This window comes from Balaenoptera ricei, chromosome 9, assembly GCF_028023285.1.
Source record: "Balaenoptera ricei isolate mBalRic1 chromosome 9, mBalRic1.hap2, whole genome shotgun sequence".
Lineage (NCBI taxonomy): Eukaryota > Metazoa > Chordata > Mammalia > Artiodactyla > Balaenopteridae > Balaenoptera > Balaenoptera ricei.
Genome location: NC_082647.1, coordinates 98,941,371 through 98,969,357, shown reverse-complemented (window position 1 = coordinate 98,969,357; position 27,987 = coordinate 98,941,371). Strand labels below are relative to the sequence as shown.

The 27,987-nt window shown below is 43.1% G+C and overlaps 1 protein-coding gene across 2 annotated transcripts in view; it reads left to right on the top strand.

The window, feature by feature from the left end:
- The window catches only part of LAMB1 (laminin subunit beta 1), a 76,219-nt gene that overhangs the window by 20,143 nt on the left and 28,089 nt on the right, over positions 1-27,987 (top strand). For both annotated transcript variants that reach the window (XM_059934183.1, XM_059934184.1), the window contains exons 9-21: positions 4,286-4,406; positions 6,208-6,396; positions 6,652-6,831; positions 6,969-7,081; positions 8,241-8,320; positions 18,681-18,816; positions 20,086-20,244; positions 21,580-21,707; positions 21,922-22,045; positions 22,485-22,689; positions 23,831-23,974; positions 24,189-24,420; positions 27,143-27,306. In XM_059934183.1, the coding sequence (XP_059790166.1) occupies positions 4,286-4,406; positions 6,208-6,396; positions 6,652-6,831; positions 6,969-7,081; positions 8,241-8,320; positions 18,681-18,816; positions 20,086-20,244; positions 21,580-21,707; positions 21,922-22,045; positions 22,485-22,689; positions 23,831-23,974; positions 24,189-24,420; positions 27,143-27,306 (1,975 nt within the window). The remainder of the gene's footprint in view (positions 1-4,285; positions 4,407-6,207; positions 6,397-6,651; positions 6,832-6,968; positions 7,082-8,240; positions 8,321-18,680; positions 18,817-20,085; positions 20,245-21,579; positions 21,708-21,921; positions 22,046-22,484; positions 22,690-23,830; positions 23,975-24,188; positions 24,421-27,142; positions 27,307-27,987) is intronic.

Below are 27,987 nucleotides of genomic sequence, written 5' to 3'. Positions count from 1 at the left end.
TTTGTATCATTCCAATGGTTGATTTTTTTTCTTTTTCCTTTTCTGTTTGCTGATTTTCTTGGACTACGAGAATGTAAAGAATACTCATTTCATAGACACCGAATTTTTGGAAATTGTCCCTGTGGGCTGCTGCTACAGTAGATACTTTAGTCAGTAAGGATTAAAGAGTTTTCTACATGACAGTCACATCTTCCTTTACTTGAGGGAATATTAAAAACCACAAGCATTCCAGCCTGCATGCCAGAAGGCATAAATTGACCCCAGGCCAGAGAACCTGGAAATTTGAACCTAGAACCACGGGACACCATTTAGGAGTCAAATGGACTTTGTTTCTTGACCTTCTAGTTTCATTCTTTTCCCACTTTTATGCTGTGTTTTCAAATTATGTAATTTAAAAAATAGGGGACTTGGGTAACTTGCCAAATGGGTAACGTTAGGATATTTTACCAGTTTCTAAGTGAATTGTTAATTCTTGTTAGAAGAGACCAGAGTTTAAGTAATTTGCCAAAGGGCCTTAAGTAAGTACATGGCAGATGCGAATTGAAATCTTGCTCTCCTGACTGCACCAGGGCCTCCACTGGACTGTGGGCCTTGCTTCCTTTTTTTTTTTTTTTTTTTTTAATTAAATAAATATTTTTATTTATTTTTTTTGAATTTTTGTATTTTATTTTATTTATTTTTTTATACAGCAGGTTCTTATTTGTCATCCGTTTTATGCACTTCAGTGTATACATGTCAATCCCAATCTCCCAATTCATCACACTACCACCACCACCCCCCGCCACTTTCCCCCCTTGGTGTCCCTACATTTGTTCTCTACATCTGTGTCTCAATTTCTGCCCTGCAAACCGGTTCATCTGTACCATTTTTCTAGGTTCCACATATAATGCGTTAATATACGATATTTGTTTTTCTCTTTCTGACTTACTTCACTCTGTAGGACAGTCTCTATATCCATCCACGTCTCTAGAAGTGACCCAATTTTTTTCCTTTTTATGGCTGAGTAATATTCCATTGTATATATGTACCACATCTTCTTTATCCATTCGTCTGTCAATGGGCATTTAGGTTGCTTCCATGACCTGGCTATTGTAAATAGTGCTGCTATGAACATTGGGGTACATTTGTCTTTTTGAATTATGGTTTTCTCTGGGTATATGCCCAGTAGTGGGATGGCTGGGTCGTATGGTAATACTATTTTTAGTTTTTTAAGGAACCTCCATACTGTTCTCCATAGTGGCTGTATCCATTTACATTCCCACCAACAGTGCAAGAGGGTTCCCTTTCCTCCACACCCTCTCCATCATTTGTTGTTTGTACATTTTCTGATGATGCCCATTCTAACTGGTGTGAGGTGCTACCTCATTGTAGTTTTGATTTGCATTTCTCTAATAATTAGTGATGTTGCGCATCTTTTCATGTACTTCATGGCCATCTGTATGTCTTCTTTGGAGAAATGTCTATTTAGGTCTTCTGCCCATTTTTTGATTGGCTTGTTTATTTTTTTAATATTGAGCTGCATGAGCTGTTTATATATCTTGGAGATTAATCTTTTGTCCGTTGATTCGTTTGCAAATGTTTTCTTCCCTTCTGAGGGTTGTCTTTTCCTCTTGTTTGTAGTTTACTTTGCCTTGCAAAAGCTTTTAAGTTTCATTAGGTCCCATTTGTTTATTTTTGTTTTTATTTCCATTACTCTAGGAGGTGGATCAAAAAAGACCTTGCTGTGATTTATGTCAAAGAGTGTTCTTCCTATGTTTTCCTCTAAGAGTTTTATAGTGTCTAGCCTTACATTTAGGTCTGTAATCCATTTTGAGTTTATTTTTGTGTATGGTGTTAGGGAGTATTTTAATTTCATTCTTTTACATGTAGCTGTCCACTGTTCCCAGCACCACTATTGAAGAGGCTGTCATTTCTCCATCATATATCCTTGCCTCCTTTGTCAAAGATTAATTGACCATATGTGCGTGGGTTTATCTCTGGGCTTTCTGTCCTGTTCCATTGATCTATATTTCTGTTTTTGTGCCAGTACCATATTGTCTTGGTTACTGTAGCTTTGTAGTATAGTCTGAAGTCAGAGAGCCTGATTCCTCCAGCTCCGTTGTTCTCCCTTAAGACTGCTTTGGCTATTCGGAGTCTTTTGTGTCTCCATACAAATTTTAAGATTTTTTGTTCTAGTTCTGTAAAAAAATGCCATTGGTAATTTGGTAGGGATTGCATTGAATCTGTAGATTGCTTTGGGTAGTATAGTCATTTTCACAATATTGATTCTTCCACTCCAAGAACATGGTGTATCTCTCCATCTGTTGGTATCATCTTTATTTTCTTTCATCAGTGTCTTATAGTTTTCTGCATACAGGTCTTTTGTCTCCCTAGGTAGGTTTATTACTAGGTATTTTATTCTTTTTGTTGCAGTGGTAAATAGCAGTGTTTCCTTAATTTCTGTTTCAGATTTTTCATCATTAGTATATAGGAATGCAAGAGATTTCTGTGCATGGATTTTGTATCCTGCAACTTTACCAAATTCATTGTTTAGCTCTAGTAGTTTTCTGGTGGCATCTTTAGGATTCTCTATGTATAGTATCATGTCATCTGCAAACAGTGACAATTTTACTTCTTCTTTTCCAATTTGTATTCCTTTTATTTCTTTTTCTTCTCTGATTGCCGTGGCTAGGACTTCCAAAACTATGTTGAATAATAGTGGTGAGAGTGGACATCCTTGTCTTGTTCCTGATCTTAGAGGAAGTGCTTTCAGTTTTTCACCATTGAGAATGATGTTTGCTGTGGGTTTGTCGTATATGGCCTTTATTATGTTGAGGTAGGTTCCCTGTCTGCCCACTTTCTGGAGAGTTTTTATCATAAATGGGTGTTGAATTTTGTCAGAAGCTTTTTCTGCATCTATTGAGATGACCATATGGTTTTTATTCTTCAGTTTGTTAAGATGGTGTATTACATTGATTGATTTGCATATACTGAAGAATCCTTGCATCCCCGGGATAAATCCCACTTGGCTCTGCACTGGGGCCTCCACTGGGCTGTGGGCCTCGCTTCTTGACGAAAGATGTGCCTTGCTTAGTTGATGTTGGCCTTTTCAAAAATTGTTAGTCCTCATCTAAGAAGGTGAAGGTGCAGGACTGACTTGTATTCAACAGTCTAAAACTTCTGCCTTCCCTTTACTCTATATAGAACCTTTATTGCACAGATAAAGTTGAATTTTTAACAGAGCCTGAAGGGAGAATATGTCCTTCTAATCTTTTTGCTCCATGTTTCAGAGAATGCCAGGTAGATGATATTTACTTCTCAGAGTAACAAATCCTGCGTGTAGCTAACCTCATGTAGTCATGTCACTACCATGCGTCTCACAGTACGTTGTACTGTTGATTCAGATGCCGTAGGGTCCTGTGGTATGGGCTTTGGGACTGGTTTTCAGGCTACGTAAAACCACCTTGTAATGAGAGGAATTTAGTCTTCTACTAACTGCACTCTTGTCAAGGTGGATTCAGGGTGGACCTGTCTGTCCTGTTTCTGAATTCCATCCTGTAGAAACTAGTGTTAAGGTGGGGGATCCATGTACGTGCATATTTGCTAGACAGAAAGAATTGATTTATCATTTATGTGCTTTGGGCTCAAGTGTGACTGGTGGTGTGGTGTAAAAGAGCACATCGTGGTCCGTTCCTGAAGCAAAATAATCTGTATCTTTTTCCGACATTTTATATTTCTTTCCTTAAAAATGTAAATGTGGTAACTGATTAATTCTTAAAATCTCATTTTGGGTTGAAAAAACATTTTTAAGTGCTGAGCCGGAAGTCAAAAACCAAACAAAGCAAGCAGAGAAAACCTGTCTTTTGTATGGCATGGGGTAAAGCTTGCAGTAAATTGAGTTGGTTCCTGGTGGTGTGTACACATTTAGTTCTCCATTATAACTTTTGTTGATTTCTATTATAATAGATTTTTTTTAACTGTTAAGTAACTAGTTTGGTTTTTAAAAAAATTTTTAAGGGACTGATTTTGTTCTTCTGTGTTTTTCTCATCAATACTTCAATAAGAATATTTATCGAGTACCCATTATATAGCAGGAACTGTTCCTAGAGTTGGGAATTACGACCATCAGTAAGACAGGACTCAACTGGGGGGAAGGGACAAAATAAAAACAAAGAAACCCTCATTGTGGTGCGCTACAGATGAGGATTAGTATCAGAAGGGGTTGATATTTTCCATTGATTGTGGGAAAGGTCTGGCCGTTAGTATATCTCTTCCTTTGGTTTTTTCTGTTTTCGTAACTTTCAAGGTTCACGGGCACTGCATGTGCAGGCATAACACCAAGGGCTTAAACTGTGAACAGTGCATGGATTTCTACCATGATTTACCTTGGAGACCCGCCGAAGGTCGAAACAGCAACGCCTGTAAAAGTAAGTCTCAGGCAAAAGGACGTTCTGAATCAACTCAGACCCCGGTATCCATTTTTGGAGTAGAGATGCTGTAACGGTACACTGGTCTGCAAAAGGAAGAAAAGTTACTACCCTTTTCCCAGCCTCACTCTGATAATGCTAGGAAGCCACTATCCAGTCTATTAAATTAATCAATTAGTATTTGACCAGCACCTATGTGTTTGGCAGATTTAGTAGAAGACAGAGATGCCATCCCTGACATTGTACCTGTTTTTTTTTTTTTTTAATTAATTTATTTATTTTTGGCTGTGTTGGGTTTTCGTTTCTGTGAGGGCTTCCTCTAGTTGTAGCAAGCGGGGGCCACTCTTCATTGCGGCACGCGGGCCTCTCACTATCGCGGCCTCTCTTGTTGCAGAGCACAGGCTCCAGACGCGCAGGCTCAGTAGTTGTGGCTCACAGGCCCAGTTGCTCCACGGCATGTGGGATCTTCCCAGACCAGGGCTCGAACCCGTGTCCCCTGCATTGGCAGGCAGATTCTCAACCACTGCGCCACCAGGGAAGCCCCAATTGTACCTGTTTTTAAGGCAAGATGACCATGAGCGAACAGTGAATGAAAACAATCGTTTGGTGGATCAATAAGGTCTAAAAGAGATGGAGTATTTGTCAGCCTTGTTTCTGTGCCAACCCAGCTGCAACCTGTGGCATCTTTCCATCCACCCATCCCTCCCGGTGCTATTCTCTGGGTAGAAGGGGAGTTTGAAACACCACCACTGTTCTCCACACACACAGTGATTCTGATAGACTATCATCCCTGCGAGGCGTGCTGTCTCTGCCCCCACTGAGGACTGTTCTAGGAGCTCAGAAAACAGTGAGGGCTGGAGTGGTCAAGGTTTTGTTAGTAAGGACGACCAGCTGGCCCTTAACAGATAGTTAGGATTGTTTAGGTAAAGAGAAGAAAGCGCAGGGGGGCAGGGGGGAGGTGGAAGGGAGTTCAGATAAGGAGAACACAAAACACAAGGCTCTAAGGACATTCTCACGACACCAGGGTTTAATTCATGATTCTGGGGTTTAATTAAACCAAGGTATCCAGGGCACGACGACACAGTCCCTCCCTACAGGACGGATAAGGCCAGTGTGTGGAGCCCCGTGAGGGCCCCAGTGAGAGAAGCTTCATTGTGAGAAGACAAGAGTCATCGATGGGGGTTGTTGAGTGTGAGAGAGAGATGGTTAAAGCTGGGTTGGACCAAGAGGACTCTGCCGAATGGGCTAGAGGAGGGACAGAATGACCCAAGAAGGCCAGCTGGATGGCTGTTAATGGGTCTGATTAACAGAACCTGGCCCGCTGTGGTGGTGTGAATGAGGAGCAAGGGAATCCGGCTTTCATACCATGTTCCTCAAAGCTGGCCGCCCAGACAGGCTTCCCCAGGAACATATCGCCTAGAAACCCCTCTGGAAGGATGTATTCCCGTCCCACCCTGAGCATGACCCAAACGCTTTTCCGTGCAGTGTGGCCTTCCTGTGAGTGAGCCTCCAAGGGGACTTCCCCCAGAACTTTTCAACTTTTTATAACCCATTCTCTTCCAAAGAGGGCAAGTGAGGTTATTTCATAAAGGTCACACTCGGAAGGTTTCCAGCATGGCTTAGGATTTACACTGATGTCGTAAGCAGATGCGTCCTTTTCACCGCCAGCGCCTTCTTGTTAATTGCCATTTTGCCTGAACTTCGTCCCCAGTATCCAAAATGAGCTTCCTTCCGACCAACCCCATCCTCCCCCGGTAAGTAGATTGAAAAGGCTTTTCCTGCCGTCGGTCTTGTCTCGCAGAATGTAACTGCAACGAACATTCCAGCTCTTGCCACTTCGACATGGCGGTCTACTTGGCCACTGGCAACGTCAGCGGAGGGGTGTGTGATGGCTGTCAGCACAACACGATGGGGCGCAACTGTGAGCAGTGCAAACCGTTTTACTACCAGCACCCGGAGAGAGACATCCGGGATCCTAATCTCTGTGAACGTATGTGGGGAAAGGTCATGGGGGGGGGGCCTGTTTAGGTCAGCTTTCAGCTTGAATAGTCTGGTAGTCACCATCCTTCTCTTGGGACTCAGATCCAGCCTCATTTTAGCTGCTGTATAGGATGCCGGGGGTGGAATTTACTTAGTAGTCCAGCCTTTTTGAGTCTTATTTTGTGACATTTGGAGGGATGAAGGGAACATGTGTATTTCTACATACACACACATTGTGTTACCTGATGCTTCTCATTCTCCTTAGAATGTACCTGTGACCCAGCTGGTTCTCAGAACAAGGGAATCTGTGACAGTTACACGGATTTTTCTGCCGGTCTCATTGCTGGTCAGTGTCGGTGTAAATTACACGTGGAAGGAGAACATTGTGATACCTGCAAAGAAGGCTTCTATGGTTTAAGCACTGAAGATCCATTTGGTTGTAAATGTAAGTACATGTGTTCAAAAAGTTTGGGAGTTCTCATGTGCACGTAATTCCCATTTTACTTTGCAATTCTTAATCCAGTCGACTACTACAGACTCACTTGGTTTGTGTTTCTTTACTTCATTTTATCTTTAATGAAGCTTGTACTTGCAATCCTCTGGGAACAATTCCTGGCAGGAATCCTTGTGATTCTGAGACTGGTTACTGCTACTGTAAGCGTCTGGTGACAGGACAGCATTGTGACCAGTGTCTGGTAGGTAAATCGTAATTACATGGGAGGGGTGGTTTGTGAATATGAGGTTTCAATAGAGAACAATTTTCACAGTTGTAGGTTCTACCATCACCCTTTAATGTAAATATTAATATTAAAAGCCACGAGTAGACAATTCACAAAAGAGGAATTACTAATGAATAATTTTGACAAGATATTCACCATCGCTGTTAGAGTTGCAAAATAAAACCACGGTAAAGTACCATCTTTACAGACAAAACTAACAAAAGTTTTTTTTAAAAAATAGGAATGCTGACTATTAAGTGAGGACATAGTGAGGGGCAGGTACTCGTGTGCTACTGACGGAAATACAGACTTGTTCATACTTTGTGAAAAGTGTTTTGGAGATGTGTATCCATAGCCTGTGGAAATGTGCATCCCCTTTGACCCAGTAATCCCACTTCTGGGAATCTATCCTAATGAAATAATCAGAAAATTGGACAAAGATGTATTCACCGGAAGACTCATTGCATCTTTTATTAATCATAACAAAAATAACTTGGAAGCAACAGTAGGGAAAATAGTTAAATAAATTTGGGTGTTTCTATGCAGTGTGATATTTGGTTGCCATTGAAAATGATGGTAACATGAGGAAATGCTTATGCTGGTGTGAAAAAAAAAATAAAAGAACACAGGATGTGAGTAGTATCTTGACTAGGGAAAAAGTTCATCAAGAAAAACAAAATCTGGAAGGAAATAGACCAAAAAGTTCACTGTAGTGATTCTGGGTGGAGTAATTATGAGAGTAATTTTTAAAAGTTATATTTTATATCTTTTAAAACATTTTTGTGATTGCTTTCATATTACTGTCTCACTGCCAGAGTAATTCCAATGAAGAAAATTGGCATGTTTGCTGCTAGCTCACGTTAATTCTTGGATGAAGGCTATTAGCAGGGCGAAGAAACTGCTCTGATCTGGGGTTACCATGTGGGTATGTGCAACCCTCTCTGACCCCAGTGACCCAGAGCTTGGGTTCTTTATGCTAGAATACTCCTACTCATACCTATTGTAGGCTTTCTGCTTTCACGGTGCAGATAAACGTTTGGTGGAACATCCAAAACACGCCATAACTTGTCTCTTGCTGAGTCTATTGTGTAATTACAGGAACCCCCCTTTAGATGTTTAATCTTTTGTTCTGCAGCCAGAGCACTGGGGCTTAAGCAATGACTTGGATGGATGTCGACCTTGTGACTGTGACCTTGGGGGAGCCTTAAACAATAGGTGAGTGGAGCTGCTCTGACACTCTTGCGCTCAGTCACCCCCAGGGTCCTTGCGACCTCTAGGACGAGGGTGACGTTCGGTGTCTCCTAAGAAGATAGGCAGAGTGCATTCACCTTTGCTTTGAATGCCTGATAATCACTTTTACCTGTGCTCTCAAGGTTGTCAAAGGTTTATTCATTCCAAGAGTTAGCTTTGAAGCCTTCTCTAGTCTTTGTGTTTCTTGGGTTTTTTATTTTGGTTTTTTTTTTTTTTAAATTTATTTATTTATTTATTTTTGCTGTGTTGGGTCTTCGTTTCTGTGCGAGGGCTTTCTCTAGTTGGGGCGAGCGGGGGCCACTCTTCATCGCGGTGCACGGGCCTCTCACTGTCACGGCCTCTCTTGTTGCGGAGCACAGGCTCCAGACGCGCAGGCTCAGTAGTTGTGGCTCACGGGCCCAGTTGCTCTACGGCATGTGGAATCTTCCCAGACCAGGGCTCGAACCCGTGTCCCCTGCATTGGCAGGCAGATTCTCAACGACTGCACCACCAGGGAAGCCCTTTATTTTGTTTTTTGATGTTTCTTTAGTTTTTGTCTTTTTTTTTTAAATTGAAGTATAGTTGAGTTACAATATTGTGTTATTTTCAGGTGTTCAGCACAGTGATTCAGTTATATATGTATATATTCAGTTATAATAGTATATCTTCAGTTGTATATATATGTTCTTCAGATTCTCTTCCCTTATAGTTTATTATAAAATATTGAGTATAGTTCCCTGTCTTATATAGTTGGTCCTTGTTGGTTATTGTTTCTTGGTTTTTAATAGTGTTATTTGTTTTGTATTTTACTTTTCGGTATTTTTTAGATTATGGAAACAGTGTACGCCCGTGGTTTTAAAAAAAAAATTCAAACAATTCAGACAGGTATCCTGCCTTTTTTCCCCACCAAGTTCCATTGCCTTGAAGTGCCACTGTTAACAGTTTCTTGTGTCTCTCTAGAAATTAATAATAGTGCTCAAAATACCTGTGAAAATGACAGTTTTCTTCCTCTCATTTCTTTTGAAATAACATGTTAGGTGTTACTTTTTAAACAAGACAAGTACAAAGGAATATAGTCCATGATTTCCTACTCAGCTTAACAGACTTTAAAGTAATGTATGTATGTACATTACTCTGCAACTTGTTTTTTTAATCTAAAGATTTTTTTTTTTTATATCAGCATCTATTCATCTACCTCTTTTTTTTTGTATTCTATCATGTGATAATGCCATGATTTATTGATTTCCGTTTTTTGGTTTTTTTTCTTTTCAAAAATGTTGCAGTGAATATCCTTATTGGTAATCTCGATGAATGTTTGTAGACATATCTATAGATTGGGTTCCCAGTGATGGAAGTGCTGAGTCAAAGTACATGTGCATTTTCTATTTTACTAGAGGATGTCAGATTGTTCTCCAGACATATGGTGCTAGTCTATTTTCTTCCCAACCAGTTACAAAGTACCTTTTTCCCCAATCCCCCACCAGCAGCTGGTATCATCAAAACTTTTATTTTCACCAGTTTAAAAGACAGAAAATGCAGTCCCATTTTGATTTGTGTAAAGGCTCTTCATTTTGTTCTTCACTATTTCATTTTTTCCAACTTGCCGGTACATTAATGAAAATTACATACAATAATTTTAGTGACTTAAATATGTTGGTATTCCTTGAATTGATGAGACATGATCCTCTCCTCAGAATGATCAAAGTACACATTTTGGCAAGATGTTCAATTTGTGGGAGTTGGATTAATTACCTTTGAGTCGTCTCTGTGTGTTACTGGATCAGATTCAGAACATCTGGTAAAAATAGCATAAGTGACTGTTGGGAGGATAGACAGATGTTTCCCTGTGGCCCAGGATCTTCCCCGGGAGAATGTGCTGAATTTGTTGAGTAAGCCTCATGGATTCAAAAACTGACTCTCTTACAAGAAGATTTCCCAACACTGTAGTAGTCTGCTTGGGCAGGAATGAGATTTTAGGCAGCAAGAACATGTTCTGTTTGGCCTCCGTATTTGTATTTGTTCTGTTCCAGATCGTGCAGTAAACTTGGGACAGCATGTTGCCTCCGGAACTCCAGGGTGAATGTCTGTTCTTAGAAAACCTCCAGAGGGGAGGAAGCAAGGATAATTCCATAAAGGAGGAAAGCGAGACCAACTGCTGTCTCTGCTGATGAAATCACTTCCCTGACTTCCCTTGGTGACCCCCAGAACACAAGCTGATGATTTCTTTAGTAACTGATTCCTCAATTCAAAGCTGTCGGCACTCCAAAAATGCTTCTCGGTTAGAGGAAAGTGGCATACGTCACTCTCCAAATTATGTCCTAAACTCAGGAATGTCCTGTGTTCCTTTACCCTAAACGGTTTTTGTTGCTTACACTCCCTTCCTCTCTCTCGCTCGGCCACACATGCTTCCTGTCTCTAAATGCACCCACGCACAGCCCCTGGCCTGCCCCGAATCTCTCCTGCAAAAAATGTGCAAAAACCAGAATGTGCTAGTCAAGAGAGTTTGTGAAACAAAACATTTTAGTGAAGTTTTTTTTTTCAGTTTTGATTGGAGTAGAGTTGCTTTACAATGTTGTGTTAGTTTCTGCTGTGCAGCAAAGTGAATCAGTTATACATGTATATGTATATCCTTTAGTGAGGATTTTAAAATGGGTAATTTGATCTTTCTAGCATGATGGATGAAATAGATGCCTTACTTTTGGCATCATTGGTGGGGGAAGAAAAGAAACTTTCAAGATCCCTATAGTCTTGTGACTCTTCAGTGTTTTATAGTCATCCTTTTCAAGGTTGTTTTTCCCCACAGGACTTTAAGAGTCCCAGAGAGGTGACAGAGGCTCTGTCTTCTAAAGCACGAATTCTTCTAGAATGCTTGGTGCATAACAGACGCTCAGGATCATACTTGCTGAATGATTGATTTGTTGCAGACACTCATAAATATCTTCCACCTGACAGTATTATTGTACTTTGCTTTGCCTCAGACACATGTTGAATAAATGTTGACTGAGTAAAAGAATTTGAGAAACAAAAGATTTTTACGATATAAAAATTAAGCATGCCCTCCTCGGGAGAGGCAGTCTCTAAATCAATCCCAAAGCATTCCTTGGTTACTTTGGCCAGGGCCAGATTAAGTGTAAAGTCATGAAGTGGAAAAAGTTTTTAAATGTTTTTTTTAATGAGCTGAGTGGCTTTTGGTAGAACAATTAAAGTGTGTAATCCATGCCTATTATATTGACAGCTAGTCTGAACTTCGGAATATTTTTTTTTTTTTTTAATTTATTTATTTTTAACTGTGTTGGGTCGTCGTTTCTGTGCGAGGGCTTTCTCTAGTTGCGGCGAGCAGGGGCCACTCTTCATCGCGGTGCGCGGGCCTCTCACTATTGCGACCTTTATTGTTGCGGAGCACAGGCTCCAGACACGCAGGCTCAGTAATTGTGGCTCACGGACCCAGTTGCTCCGCGGCATGTGGGATCTTCCCAGACCAGGGCTCGAACCCGTGTCCCCTGCATTGGCAGGCAGATTCTCAACCACTGCGCCACCAGGGAAGCCCCGGAATATTTTAAAGTAAGACCTAATTGATTTAAATAATGTGACTCAAACCAGGTTAATGACGTTTTGCCTAGTAGATAACCTGCTTTTTTTTTTTTTTTTTAATTATTTATTTTGGCACATCGGGTCTTAGTTGCGGCACACGAGATCTTTGTTGAGGCATGCGGGGTCTTTTGTTGTGGCACGCGAGCTTCTCTCTAGTTGTGGCGTGCGGGTTTTCTCTTCTCTGGTTGTGGCACGCGGGTTCCAGAACGCGTGGGCTCTGTAGTCTGCGGCACACAGGCTCTCTAGTTGAGGTGCGCAAGCTCAGTAGTTCTGGCCACGGCATGTGGGATCTTAGTTCTCCAACCAGGGATCAAACCCGCATCCCCTGCATTGCAGGGTGTTTACCGCTGGACCAGTGGGGAAGTCCCCTAACCTGCTTTAATGAATAAGAGTGGTTGCTAAGTAAATGCTGCTTGCAACTGTTTAAAACATTGAAAAATAGAAGCAGCTTGACAACATCCTTCAAAATTATTTCATCAGTTAAATTTAGGACTTTGATGTCTGGCTTGAAGCCCACCACTTTCTTCTGAAGATCTCTCCTTCTTAGACTAAAGGCCCCAATCCTCCCTTAATGTGAAAACACATTACTTCTGCATCTTTGTTAGCACTCCTTCTGCTTTGTGTTATAGCTGTTTGTATTTGAAAGGTCTCTTTGGAGAGGGATTGTGTCTCAGCTTTTTTTGCATATTCTTTTGTCCCCAGCCCAGTGATAGGTGCTCAGTAAATGAGGAGCTGAAATTTATTGTGCTTCGAAACCAGAGCAGAAGTTAATAGATATTTTCACCAATGTATGGGATAACTGTGGTGTATCTAACCCTTTGTTAATTGCTATGGCAGCTGGACATAAAGAGATTATTGAACATAGCTCCTACCCTTTAAGAATGTATTCTAGTTGTAGGGGAATTGGCGGTGGAGGTTGGGTGGAGGGGTGGCGGGGAAACTGCTCTGGATAGAATGGATGGTGCTGACTGCTCATCACGGGGGAACCAGCTCTTATTTGTAATCAGTATTTTGGAGGAGATTTCAGCGTTGAACAGAGTAGTGGTCCTTATGAGTGATGATTTTTATCCTTTAATGTTTTTCTTTTGCTTTATTTCTTAGTAGTAAAGTTGAGATTGTACAGTATTTTCCCTGCTCATCACTGTTTAAATGAGTTTTCCTTCCAAGAGTTGCCAATTGCTACATTTATGAGAAATCTGTGTTTTTGAGAAACGATCTTTTTATAAAATTTATTTTATCGACGTGTAGTTGATTTACAATGTTGTATTCATTTCTGCTGTATAGCAAAGTGGTTCAGTTATACATTTCTATGCATTCTTTTTCGTGTGCTTTTCCATTATGGTTTATCACAGGAGATTGAATATAGTTCCCTGTTGCTATACAGTAGGACCTTGTTTTGTATCCATCCTATACATAATAGTTTGCATCTGCTCAACCTAAACTTCTAATCCATCCCTCCCCACCCCCCCGCCCAGCAACCACAAGTCTGTTCTCTATGTCTGTGAGTCTGTTTCTGTTTTGTAGATAAGTTTGTGTAGTATTTTAGATTCCACATATAAGTGACATCATATGATTTTTGTCTTTCTCTGTCTGACACTTCACTTAGTACGATAATCTCTAGGTCCATCCATGTTGCTGCAAATGGCATTATTTCGTTCTTTCTTCATGGCTGAGTAGTATTCCATTGTGTATATATGTACCACATCTTCTTTATTCATTCATCTGCCAACGGACATTTAGGTTGTTTCCATGTCTTGGCTATTGTAAACAGTGCTGCTATGAACATGGGGGTGCATGTATCTTTTCTTTTTTTTTCTTTTTAAGAATCGATTTTATTTTTTGGCTGTGTTGGATCTTCGTTGCTGCATGTGGGCTTTCTCTAATTGTGACGAGCAGGGGCTACTCTTCGTTGTGGTGCACGGGCTTCTCATTGCGGTGGCTTCTCTTGTTGGGGAGCATGGGCTCTAGGCATGCGGGCTTCAGCAGTTGTGGCTTGCGGGCTCTAGAGTGTAGGCTCAGTAGTTGTGGCGCACGGGCTTAGTTGCTCCGCGGCATGTGGAATCTTCCCGGACCAGGGATCAAACTCGTGTTTCCTGCATTGGCAGGCGGATTCTTAACCACTGCGCCACCAGGGAAGTCCACGTGTATCTTTTTGAATCATGGTTTTCTCTGGATATATGCCCAGGAGTGGGATTGCTTGATCATATAGCAACTCTATTTTTAGTTTCCTGAGGAACCTCCATACTGTTCTCCACAGTGGCTGCACCAACTTACATTCCCACCAACAGTGTAGGAGGGTTCCCTTTTGAGAAATAATCTTGGCCTTTACCCTTTGAGGAAAAAAATAGGGCCTGTGTTAGGTTTCTGTTGCTGGCATAACAAATTACCACCACTTAGTGGCCTAAAACAACATAAATTTATTATCTTACAGTCCTGTATGTCAGACACGGTCTCAGGGGACTAAAATCAAGGTGTCGGTGGAGCCACGTTTCCACCTGAAGGTTCTGGGGAGACTTTTTCCTGCTCATTCTCGCTGTTGGCAGATTTCAGTTCGTTTGGTTGTAGGATGCAGTTCCTGTTTTCCTGCTGGCTGTCAGCTGAGGGCTGTTCCCAGCTTCTAGAAGCTGCCCACATTCCTTGCCTCTTTCACCTTCACAGCCAACAGCGGTGGGTCAGATCCTCCTCGTGCCACAGCTCTGACCCACTCCTCTGCTTTCCTCTTCTGCTTCTAAAGATTCATGTGATTCGCTTGGGCCCACCTGGGGAACCCAGCATAATCCCCCATCTCAAGGTCCTTAACCTTGATCTCATTAGGAAAGTGCTTTGTGCCACATGAGGTAACATATCCACAGATTCCAGGGATGAGGATGTGGACATCTTTGGGAGTCATTATTCTGCCTGCCACGGACCCTGATATATTGTGTTTTGTGTCTTTATTCTACCTAACTGATCCAATGAATTGCACCTGTATCTAGTTACAGGGAAATTGGTGGGGGGAACATACAGCATTGTCAGATGTACCATTTCTATCTGATTTGGTTTTGCTTGAACACAGGCAAGAACAGTGGCACGTAATAAATCTTTTTCCTCTCTCTGGAGGAGGCGGGATTTGAGCTTTGGGGTGAAGGCACAGAGGTGGGATGACTGTGGCATGGTGAAGACCTGGTCTGATCTCGACCGTGTCTGCTCACGTTTCCCCATGAGCCCTCTTGGCTCCTGTCTTCCTGTCTTCTCTCCGCGGCCTTCAGGCCACCTCTGTCCTGGTGTCCCCTCATCTCCTCAGGTGAGCAGTGTCTTCCTCTCACCTGTCGTTCTTTGCTCTTAGCTCTGTGTGGGCACTGCCTGCATTTTGATTGGTTGTACTGGTCAATTGCTTTATTGTTTATCCCCCTTGGTTAGATTGCAAGTGCTGTAGGGCTGGAACTATTCTTTTCCCCCATTTTTCTTTCTCCATATCATTTCGCTGGAAATAATGGACTTAACAAGGAAGGTAGGATTGGTTCAGAAGAGAGTTGACAGGGACTTGCCTGGCGGTCCAGTGGTTAAAACTCTGCGCTTCCATTGCTGGGGGCACAGGTTCGATCCCTGGTCGGGGAACTAAGATCCCGCATACTGCGAGGTGCAGCCAAAAAAAAAAAAAAAAAGCTGACTGGCATGGACTAAAATGGGAGAGTTTCGACACCAGGAAGCACAGCTGCCAGGGCTAATGTCTGCTCAGTAAATATTTGTGAAAGGGTATGAGGAGTGTGGCTCAGCTAAAGCCAAGGGTGGGCGCCCGAAAGAGAAGCAGTTGTTTTCAGAAGAGGGGTTATAGAGGCTGCAGGAAACCAGGCAGAGGCTCCGTGACTTGACAGAAGAAGAAACAGTTGTGGGTTTTTGGGAAGGCGGGGCTTTGGGAAGGTTGGTTTGGCCGTGTAGCTGGATGATCTGGGCAGGGGAGAGAGAGAGGAACTGGGGAGATCAGCTTGGGAGGTGGTTGGAGTAACAGGTGTAGAACGATGACACAGGGGACTAGGGTAGCCGCAGTGACAATGAGAGGAAACGGCTGAGTCGAGAACCGTCTTGAAATAACACGTGTTATATTGAGGATAAAGGGAAGATTACGTCTCACCTACATCAGAGGGATTTTTTAAAATTGAAGTATAGTTGATTTACAATGTTGTGTTAATCTCTGCTGTACAGCAAAGTGATTCAGATACACACACACACACACACACACACACACACACACACACACACATTCTTTTTTATATTCTTTTCTGTCATGGTTTATCATAGGAGATCGAATATAATTCCCTGTGCTCTACAATAGGACCTTGTTGTATATCCATTCTCTGTATGATAGTTTGCATCTGCTAATCCCAAACTCCCAATCCATCCCTTCCCCCTCTCCCCTTTGGCAACCACAAGTCCGTTCTACATCAGAGTAATTTTAAATCTGCTGGCAGAAATAGCAGAGCTGAAGATAAGTCGGTGTGTGAGGTGGCGAACAGTTTGGGACAGGATGAATTAGAGGTGACGGCTGGGCAAACCATGGAAATGTCCCATTCACGGCTGGAGGGGTACAACCAGAGCACAGTCGTGAGTAAGAGCTAAGAGCTGTAGGTGAGGGCCACCTGCATGGGGGCAGGTAAAGCCCCAAGAACGAGTTCACCAAAGGAGCGGGTGTTGAGTGGGAGCCACGCCCACCGGTGACAAGCGTTCAAGTGTGTGGACACAGGCGTGTGGCTGTGGAGCTGACATGAGGGGAATTCCCTGCACGGGGTCAGGTCCTGAGTGAGTTGTTTCTTCTTTACAACTGTGCTGCGGGTAAAAGCCTCTCGGGAGCCTGCCCGCTGTCTCTATCCTTGCCTTCCTTGGCTTGTTCTCTAGTAATGGACGGCATTGGGAAGAATCTGGGTGTTTTTTTCTTTGGTGGTTCACGTTTGAGACATTTGTTCCCTCAGTAAACATGTGCTGGGGGGGAAAGGGATTTTCTTTTGCCCCTGTGATGTCATGTGTGACGCCTGAATTTTGGAAAATGGCTTTTGGTGGATTAGCTCGAAGGAGGGCTGGGTCCTGATTGGAACAAGCTTTCCTCCTCTGGGAATTGTCTACAGGATGTTGAATGTGCTCTTACCCCTGTAGGATAAAAACTATTCACATGACATAAAGGAAGAAGACTTCAGCGGGACCAGGACAGGGCTGTTTGGGGTGTTTTTAATAAAGCTCTGAGTGTTCAGTCTTCCTGTGAGTTGTAACTTGCCTTAGGTATTTGGTTTAAAATGAACTTAGGGACAAGGAAAAAAAAAAAAAAAGAACTCTGGGAATAGGTTTAAAGTAACAATTCCAAATCACATCTTGACTTTAATGAAATAAAAATGGATGCATGTAATTCAGGGTTTTTTCTTTTTTTAGTTGAAGTATAGTTGATTTACAGTGTTTCAGGTATAAAGCAAAGTTGTCGATAATTGTCCAACAAGAGAGGAAGTGATCAATGTCTTAACAATAAAGATAGCAAACAACTGAGGCCTCAGAAGGCACCATTTGAGAAGAGGAGAGGGAGGGAACCACACAAGCCTTCATGAAGGGATGACAGTTGAAAAATCAGGAGGATTTGAAGACACAGTGCGTCAACTTTAATGAACACCTACTTTGTGATGAGCTTAGTTGTTGATGTGTCGCATACATCATTTCTCTTGCAAGGAGGCGGTGGCATGACGGAGAAGGTGGTTCCTTCTATGGGATGGGGAGTGATGGTCAGGAAACACCACAGCAGGAGGGATTTGTGAGCTGAATCTTGAAAGAAGAGTGGGTAGATCTTTGCTGGGTAGATAAGGGAGCAGGGCATTCCAGGCTGCAAGAACAATACAAGCAAAGGGAAGGGGTCATGAGTCCCCTAGTGCATTGGAAAAACTCTTAAGTAGTTCAGTGTGGCTGGTGAGGCGAGGGCAGAGGTGAGGCTAGGAAGGTAGAGAAGAGCCAGATGGTGGGGGCCTGGTGCACCTCCCCAGGGCCATCGTGCCTGGAAGCGATGCGGTTAATGCATCTCATGAGGGTCATTCAGGCAGCTCCGGGGGAAGGTGGAAGTTCAGGCTGCGAAGTTGGAAGACTGGCAATAAGGATACCAATTAGAGGACTGTACCTGCTTTTACTGTGAGCGAGAGAGAGAAGAAAGGCGTAGCCTAGTCAGTGCAAAGCAGGGAGAGATGCACAAGGTGCTAGGAGGGGAAATCACCGAATTTGGTTCCTGATTGGCTATGAAGAAGGAATCTGGAGAAGAACTTCTGGTTTCTGATGTGGTTAACTCTGGGTGGTGGAGTCTTCTCCCCAACAGAGAACATGGGAGGGATTAGGTGCTGCTTTCTGGGATCTGTGATTAGCCTCTGGGACAACTAAGTTGGAGCTGTCCTTCTGGGAGCTGGATATTTAGATGTGAGGCCCAGCAAAAGGGGTCGCATTTGCAAAAGATGTATCAATGCAAGAACATATGTGATAACTACAGAAAACCTTAATGTGGCACAGATGGAGCATAGTCAAGAGAGCAAGGGAGAGAAAACCCAAAGACCAGGTCACTGAGAGCTTTCAACCTCAGGAGTCTGGGATTAATTTGTAGGCAATGTTTTTTTCCATGTACTTATTTTCTGAAGGAAGTAAGAAAACCCTACCTGAATATTTCACCCCACTTACTGTTTAATGGCAAAGGTGGATCTGCTTCCAGTGGGTTCATTATGAACGTGGTGAGCACAGCTGACCAGCTCTCCTTCCTTTCCAGTTGCTCTGCAGAGTCAGGCCAGTGCGTCTGCCAACCCCACATGATCGGACGCCAGTGCAACGGAGTGGAATCTGGTTACTACTTCCCCACCTTGGATCACTACATCTACGAAGCAGAAGAAGCCAACTTGGGGCCTGTAAGTAGGGGGGTGCTTGCCAGGTGGGTAAAGCAGAGTACGGGGGGCGGGCAGTAATGGCATATACACATTTTGCAAAAAGACCAAGTAAGAAGCATCTTGTCAGTGAGCACAAAATAAGGGTGAGGAACAGGCCTTCTTGAGAACAGTCAGATTTAAAGCTAAGTAAATCCATAACGCAGAAGGAGACTTTGGAACATTCACTAATAAGGCTTTTGGTGTTTTTAGGGAGGTGGGTTGTTGTTTTTTTTTTCTTTTTCCATTCTTTTCTCTACTGATGCACCAGAGTTAGCTGGTATAGTAAATATTCAGAGAGGATATTGCTTCAGTTTTCTAATGCTGTGTAACAAGCCATGCCAAAAGTTAGCGGCTTCAAATATATGTCTGGCACTTCAGCTGGGACGGCGGAAACAGCTGGAGGCCAGCTGGGTGCTGTTCTCCAAGCAGCTGTCTTGAGCTTCCTCACAGCATGGAGGTGTCTGGACAGTGAGAATTCTTACCTGGCATCTGGAGGAGGAAACAGAAACTGCCAGGTCTCTCAAGGTCTCGACTGAGAAGTCCCAGAATGTCATTTTCTCACACTTTGCTGGTCACAAGGCACAAGGCCAGACCAGATTCGAGGGCAGGGGAACATAGGTTCCACCTCTTGGTGGGTAAGGCCGCACACACATACATTACAGGGAATGAAGGGCTTCATCTCTGGAGGTAGCTAATCACAGTTACGGTATGTAATCCTGTGAACAAACTCAAATGCACACTTGAGTTAAGCAACTCAAATTGATCCATTCTCAGCCTTACAATCAGAATTCACTCATCGGTAGTGAACATTCATGGTTGTAACAAGTTTCCTCACTTGTACGTGGCGCCTGAAACAAATGCCAGTGAGAATGACAGAAATACATCCTCTAGATATCAGGCTAGCCTTGTGGAAACCTGGGACATACCTGGTCACTCCTAGGCTTGCTAGTAACAGCATTTGGGATGTTCTCTTTCCTTCCTTCATGCTCATTTTCCTGGTTATGTCATAGAAGGTATATCCTAAGTCTTAAGCCCATCTCCAGTGTCCCAAGACTACCTCAACCTAAAAACTAAAAAGAAACCAATTACCTGTTTATAGACCAAAAAATTATACAGTCTACTGGAAAATATGACTGCAAAAAATGGGTTTAATATCTACCGTTTTGGACCTTTGGGTGACTTCAGATTTCTTCGACTGTTACATTGAATTCCATTTCAAGTAAAGCATCGGCCCTGTCCCCTTGTCCTCAGGGGGTCAGCATAGCGGAGCGGCAGTATATCCAGGGCCGTATTCCTTCCTGGACTGGAGCGGGCTTCGTCCGAGTGCCTGAAGGGGCTTATTTGGAGTTCTTCATCGACAACATACCATATTCTATGGAGTATGACATCCTAATTCGCTATGAGCCACAGGTAACCCCTTGGTAGACTAATGTGGGGGGGGGGATATTGGTAGAAAAATCTTTCTTCTAATGAACACTGTGTCTCTGTGAATTGTGGAAGGGTGCATTGTAATAGAGGGAACCCTCTCTGACTTTCTATGCTCCTTGGAAGTAAAAATGTACATTTTTCTTCAGTTTCACAAACATTTCGTGATCTCCTTGTTAGGCACTTAGCCTTGCTGAGAACTGAGGTGGTGATGAGAATGTGCCAGGTTCTCTCCTTGCCTTTATGGCCTGCGCTGCCCAGGGATGGACACATGTCCCTAACTGCCATCAAAGGTGGAAAGTCTAAGAGCAGAGACACAAACAGTGCTGCAAGATGAGAGGTTCATACCAGCCGGACTGGCCAGGTGCTGCCAAAATGTTTACTAAAGAGTCAGTTGTAGGCCTTAAAACAGAGGTGGAATTTTGACACAAGGAAGTAAGGAATATGGAAGGAAGGAAGGAAGGAAGCAGCGGAGAAGGGGGTGTTTTGAGCATCCTTCCACATAGCCAGGTAAGGGATATGGTTGGAGATGCTGTTAGGAGAAATGCTGGGATCAGTAAATGAACTTGGACTCTATACTAACAGGAAGCTGTCAAAGGGTTTTGGGCAAGGGATTGTCATTATCTAAGCTGTGGGGTTTTTGGGGTTTTTTTTTTATCTTCTTTTTTGCTTTTAAGTCAGAGAAAGATGAATATCATATGATATCACTTACATGTGGAATCTAAAATATGATAAAAATGAACCTATCTACAAAACAGAAATAGACTCACAGACATAGAAGACAAGTTTATGGTTACCAAAAGGGAAAGGACGGGGAGGGATACATTAGGAGTTTGGGATTAATGGATACACACACACTACTATATATAAAATAGATAACCAACAAGGACCTCCTGTATAGCACAGGGAACTATATTCAGTATCTTGTAATAACCTATAATGGAAAAGAATCTGAAGAAGAATAGATAGATACATATGTATAACTGAATCACTTTGCTGTACACCTGAAACTAACACAACGTTGTAAGTCCACTATACTCCAATGAAAGATAATAATAATAAGCTGTGTTTTAAGGTGGATGAAAAGGGACGTTGGGAGAGGCAGGGAGAGCAGTGGGAGGCTGTTTCAGTGTCCAGGTGGGAAGGGGTTCAGGCTGGAACTGGGGTAATAGCCGAGGGAATGGTAAAGAGGGAAGGGAAACACAAGCGAGTGTTTCCCATTTAAACTTGTCAAAAGATGGATGGATGGATCCATCCAAACAAACAGGCAGCAGTGGGCCAGCTCGGATGGTCTTTCCGATCATCTGTTTCTTACTGTAGCTCCCCGACCACTGGGAGAAAGCCGTCATCACAGTGCAGCGACCTGGGAAGATTCCAACCAGCAGCCGATGTGGAAACACTGTTCCTGATGATGATAACCAGGTGGTGTCCCTGTCGCCTGGCTCCAGGTCAGTGTGACAGTGGTTTGCAGCTCAACACAACCAACATGCAAATTAATTCTTTTTCTGATGTCTCGCCTGGTGAGTTGTACAGTTACCATTTTGGGGCCAGAGCCAAACACGGACTGTTCCTTCCTTTGGGATGATCTACGTGGAGCTTTGATGGATTAGATACTTAAAGGCTCACCTTTGGTTGTTATTTTTCTCTTTTGTTTCGGGGCAGGTATGTGGTCCTCCCCCGCCCCGTGTGCTTTGAGAAGGGTGTGAACTACACAGTGCGGTTAGAGCTGCCCCAGTACACCTCCTCGGACAGCAGTGTGGACAGCCCCTACACGCTGATCGATTCTGTAAGTGGAGGTCGTTTCTGACATGAGCAGGGAGGGCTGGGCTTCTAGCATGCATCAGCTTCCCCAGAGGGTTTTGTGGAGGGTAATGCTGAGAGGTGAGGCAGAGTCATTCTTTCTGCCTCTGAGGCGACTTTGCTTGTTTATTTTAATAAAACTCCACCCTCTGGAAAGGATCTACTCAAGACGATCCTTCCTGAAAATATGAAGTGTCTTAACAATGACATTTCAAAACCCATCAAATTTTGTAAGAGGTCTCTAAACTTTTTCTGGCAAGAATATTTAAGAATGAAAAGGTTTTCACTTGACTCCATGAGTCTGTTTTTGTTTTTGTTTTTTTCAAGAGTCAAAGAAGCACCTGGGGTTTTTATGTGTTTGCTTGCGTTAATTGATGACCTGGGACAACCCCGGTAAGAACAGCGTGGTGGTGTTTTCTTCCTAGCTTGTTCTCATGCCGTTCTGTAAGTCGCTGGACATCTTCACCGTGGGAGGCTCAGGAGATGGGGTCGTCACCAACAGTGCCTGGGAAACCTTTCAGAGATACCGATGTCTGGAGAACAGCAGAAGCGTCGTGAAGACTCCGATGACCGATGTTTGCAGAAACATTATCTTTAGCATTTCCGCCCTGTTACACCAGACAGGCCTGGGTAGGTATTACGGCTGCTGCTTCTGCCCCTTCTTTCTCAAGAGGCGTGAGGACACTTGACATCACGAGGTACGTGGGCAGGTCCTGTAGTTCTGTGTTAGGCAGTCAGCCCAAAGGAAATAGTGTCTCAACTACAGTTGGTCTTTGCTTTTCTAAGAGTATGTTAGTGATAGAGCACCACTAACAATGGACTCAGTCATCAAGTAACACACAAAGAATAGGGGACCAGGGAAAGGTCCCTGAGACTTTCCATACGCGGGGTGGGGAGTTGGGATGGAATGACAGGAGCACTCCATAACCGAAATTGATATTTTGCTCTTTGAAAGGTCACTGGGCTTTTTGTTGAAGGTCCTGTGATATTTGAGCTTTGAAGGCAAGGAGAGAAAACCTTAATGACCTCCTTCCTAGAAAAACCGCTTTTATCTGTCAACTCCGGCTCCTGCCACTTCCCTGGCACCCATCCGAGGGAGGATACCGCTTTAAATGGGAATTCTGAACAAGCCAAGGTGCTCATGGGGGTGGATTGGGAAGAGCTCGAGCGAAAGGACAGACCGTTGCAGAGCCAAATGGTACTCACCGGGCTCATTGCTATGGGGAGCACGGCTGCCTTGGGTCACAGGCTTTCTTTTTTTTTTTTTAATTTTTATTGGCATGTAGTTGAAACTAATACAACATTAGTGTACAGCAAAGTGAATCAGTTATACATATCCACTCTTTTATTTTTTTTGATTCTTTTCCCATATAGGCCATTACGGAGTGTTGAGTAGCGTTCCCTGTGCTATACAGCAGGTTCTTATTAGTTATCTATTTTATATATAGTAATGTGTATATGTCAATCACAACCTCCCAATTTATCCCTCCCCCCTTTCCCCTGGTAACCAGAAATTTGTTTGTAACCAGAGTCACATCTGTGACTCTACTTCTGTTTTGTAAATAAGTTCATTTGTACCTTTTTTTTTTAGATTCCACCTATAAGTGATACCATATGATATTTGTATTTCTGTGTCTGACTTACTTCACTCCGTATGACAATGTCTAGGTTCATCCATGTTGCTGCAAATGACATTATTTTGTTCTTTTTTATGGCTGAGTAATATTCCATTGTATATAGGGTTGTGGGCTCTTGCCTCTCTCCCCTGCAGCTTGTGAGTGTGACCCTCAGGGCTCCTTAAGTTCCGTCTGCGACCCCAATGGAGGCCAGTGTCAGTGCCGGCCAAACGTGGTTGGAAGAAGGTGTGACAGGTGTGCTCCCGGCACCTTTGGCTTTGGCCCCAGCGGGTGCAAACGTAAGTTGATCAGAAGAATTGTAACGTATTCGTTCAGATCATGAGTCATACTAGCATGGGTTCCATAGCTTCAGAAGGCATGCTGCCCTCTGGAAATTGACCACAGGGGCCCATGAGCATTCTGCACTGGGCAGCGGGGGGACTGGCCTATGTAAGGGGTGTGTTTGCATTTAATGAGTTTTTCAGCCGGTCCCTCGGTTGCCTGTTTCCTCAGCTTGTGAGTGCCATCTGCAAGGATCTGTCAATGCTTTCTGTGACCCCGTCACTGGCCAGTGCCGCTGTTTCCAGGGGGTGTACACGCGGCAGTGTGACCGGTGCTTACCCGGGTTCTGGGGCTTTCCGAGTTGCCAGCCCTGCCAGTGCAACGGCCATGGCGATGACTGCGACTCAGTGACCGGGGAATGCCTGAGCTGCCAGGACTACACCACGGGGCATAACTGTGAAAGGTACACGCAGCCTCTTGAAAGTAAAGAGAACGAGATTGGTTTTGGCTGAGCAAACAGCATCTTAGACAAACCACAGAATGAATCTCTACCGGTCTCCAGATGGCTCTTTCATTTCCGATCACCTCGGTATTTATTTTCTAGGAACTCGTTCATTTATCCAGAACAGATTTAGCTTACACCCTCTGCGTGCCAGGTATTGTTCAAGGGCTGGGGGGGATACAGCAGAGAACAGGACTGATGTGAATCTGCCCTCTTTTGAGAGTCTTTCTAGAGGTCACCTTAAGGCTGTATAGAAATCATCTCTCTGTCTCAGCAGATCCTGGCCTAGGATGAGAGTTGTGAAATGTAAATGCCTAATTTAGGTCAAAGTAGAAACCAAATCCAAATGGGGATTAGTCATTTTAAATGGTTTTGTTTTTTGGAAACATGTCATGCAGCTACAGTTTCCAGGAGCCCACATAAAATGTGCACAAGTAGATCTGTTCTCCAGTTAGCAGATGTTAATTGCATAATTATTATGGATGTAGTGCACTGCACTAAGGGATAGTAAAAATTGGACATAAAATGTGCCTCTAATAACATTACAGCCCAGCTCAGTAGATAAGGAACAGTCCATATGAAAAAATTACATCCTGACCTACAGCGTTCATTACTAATTAAGAAAGGCAGACGTGCTCTTAGAACCTGCTTTTTTTGGATTACTAGTCTCCACCTTTCAAGTCAATAAATCTTCTCTCTTCTAGTATCCATCCACATTATATGGGATTTTTGTTGTAAAAAAAAATTTCAGCAAGTGCTTCAGTCAGTGCAAAAGTTGCTCATCAGATGAAAGAAGTTTGTTAGTGAAAACTGCATTGTTGGTTACCTTATGGCTTGAAGATACGCAAGGCAGCAAATACTGCTGGATGGTATTCAAGAATTTAGCGATTTCAGTGACTACTCCTTAGAGTAAAAGTCAGTCCTTGCAACCACAAATTGTGTTGTGAAAAGATAACAAGGAAACAGTTACACAAGATTAAGATGAAGAAATTAATATATTAGTGTCATCTTTGGTTTTCTCCCTTAAGATTTTCATTACCGTTCTTTCATTGAGAGATGGAGAATATATTCGAGAGAGAGAGAGAGACAAACAGATAAGAAAATCAGATGAAAAAGGAGAAGAGATGGGTGGGGGGAACACAGGTCAACAGCGGTGGTTGTCCACAAGACCGATCTGAAATCAGGCCCACTGTGAATTTTATTTGTAAAGCATTTTGATTTCTTGCAGAACTCAAAAGGGTATAGGAAGAGAAAAGATTTTCAGCCCTAGTTTGGATGACAAAAGTGCATTAAAGTATTTCAGATGCTGCTGTCTAGCTTGAGCTGATTTCTCTTTCTTTTCCTCTTTCCGAGATGATCAATTTCAATCCTGTGAATTTAAAAAGAAGCTCTAGGCTCAGATTATTGCCGAGGGGGTTAGAGAAGGAGGAGACAGGAAATGAACACTCAGTTCTTACCATAATGTATTTGGACTTACTTCACCTAGAAAAACCTCATAGAAAACTTTCTCACAAACTGTTGCACAAAATTGCTTCATCACTGCTAATTTTCCCAGCACATAATTGGGGCACATGTTCTTGTATTGTGTCTGTGTCTAATTAAATAGAAGGTTAATGTCCTCTGAACAACTTTCCCCTTCTATTTCTTCATCCTTCCCCGCTCCCCATTTTAAAAAAATTACCTCTGCCTCAAAAAAGAAAGAAAGGAAAAAAAAAAAAAAACAAAAAACTGAATTAGAAGTTCCAGGCCCAGTTGTGCTTCTATCCTGCTTATCTTGGATGAGTTAGCTCACCTCTCCAAGTATCCAACTTTCTGATAGTAGAATAACTAAGTTGGATTAGATGATATCCAAACTTCCTTCAAGCTCTCATGTTATAGGAAGTAAAAAAGTAACCTAAGTACCAGTCATGTTGAAAAGCAGCATGACATACTAAAAGAATTCCTTGCTAAAAGTCAGGAGGCTGAATTCAAATCATGGCTCATTTATTCACTGGTTGTGTAAGCCTTGCCAGTCGTTTAAGCTCCATGGCTGCCTTATGTGTAAGGAGAGGAGATGGAACCTGTTGGGTTTGAGAACGGATAAATAACGTCTCTCATCCCTGAGAGGCAGACACAAGGGTCATGCATCTGGAGAGCATCCTTGTCGGCTTTATTACTGGTACAGGCTGGATTGCAGAACAAGGCACCGTGGGCTTGCTGACACAACGTCCCTCCCAGGCATAGGCAGAGACTGACAACCACGGGCTCTCTTTCCCCCAAGCCCCGCCCCCAGACTCCTTAATGCAAGGAAGGGAGCTACCAGAATGCTCAGGGCAGGCAGTAGGGTGCACTTGGGGAGATGTGCCTCTTCCTCTGGGGAGGCGTGAACGAGGGTCCGGGTGAGGCCAGCGGTGTCACCCTAATGCAGGGGTCCTGCCGTGGCAGGTCCCCAGCCTAGGAGCAGCAGCAGCAGCCCCTAAAGCAGAAACGAGGAGAGGGAGCCCAGCAATCTGTGTTTTAAAAGCCCTCCAGGGATTTCTGATTAGAACTAGTGTTTGAGCCACTGCTCTACTGGCAAGTGCTTCGTGTGGAAACGTGAGGAATGATGTTCCTAAACAGAGAATGTGGTTTCTTAGACTCTTTCTTGCAACAGATTTCTTGATAACTGGGGTTCACGACCTTCTCTCTTCGGCAACTGACGCAGGTGCTTGGCTGGTTACTATGGAGACCCCATCATTGGGTCAGGAGATCACTGCCGTCCTTGTCCTTGTCCAGATGGTCCCGACAGCGGACGCCAGTTTGCCAGTAGCTGTTATCAAGACCCCGTTACTTTACAGCTTGCCTGTGTCTGTAATCCTGGATACATCGGTAAGTGATGTGCAGACTTTCGGAGGAAAAGATGCGTCTTCACGAGGTTAGCTATTAAGGAAGAAAAAAGATGAAGAGTGAGCCAGTTTAGTTGCTTTTTTTTTTTTTTTTTTTACAATCCTTAATTAAAAGTGAAGGGCATCTGAAATATAGAAGATGTTCTTTTCCTGTTCGGCATGTGGGGTAGAGTCAATTTTTGTGTCTCTGATAATAATGTTATAATACAGGGCACAATAGCAAGCTCATTTAATCCGTAAGTCCCTGCTGACACTTTTCTGGTCTTAACCAGTTGAAAAGTTAATTTACATTTTACTTTTTCGTTTCCTTATCCAACTCCTAGTGGAAGAGTCTCAAAGTAGTGAAGTGGCCAAATAGGGGGCAGAAGGAAGAAAAGAATATCATCTGGGATTCCCCAGACAACAGAACCAGTCAAAGCTAGATATATTCTTCATTGTTTACTATACTCACATTATCTGTCAACACTCTCGGAATGTAGCTAGTTGTACATACAAACATTATTTCATCCTTGATGCCACCGTTTCAAATACTCTTTATGCTTATCCATGGCTCAGCCAATTTGCATGTTTCAGGATTTTTAAAAATAATTTATTTTACTGAAGTATAGTTGATTTACAGTGTTTTAAATTCTGCTGTACAGCAAAGTGATTCAGTTATACATAT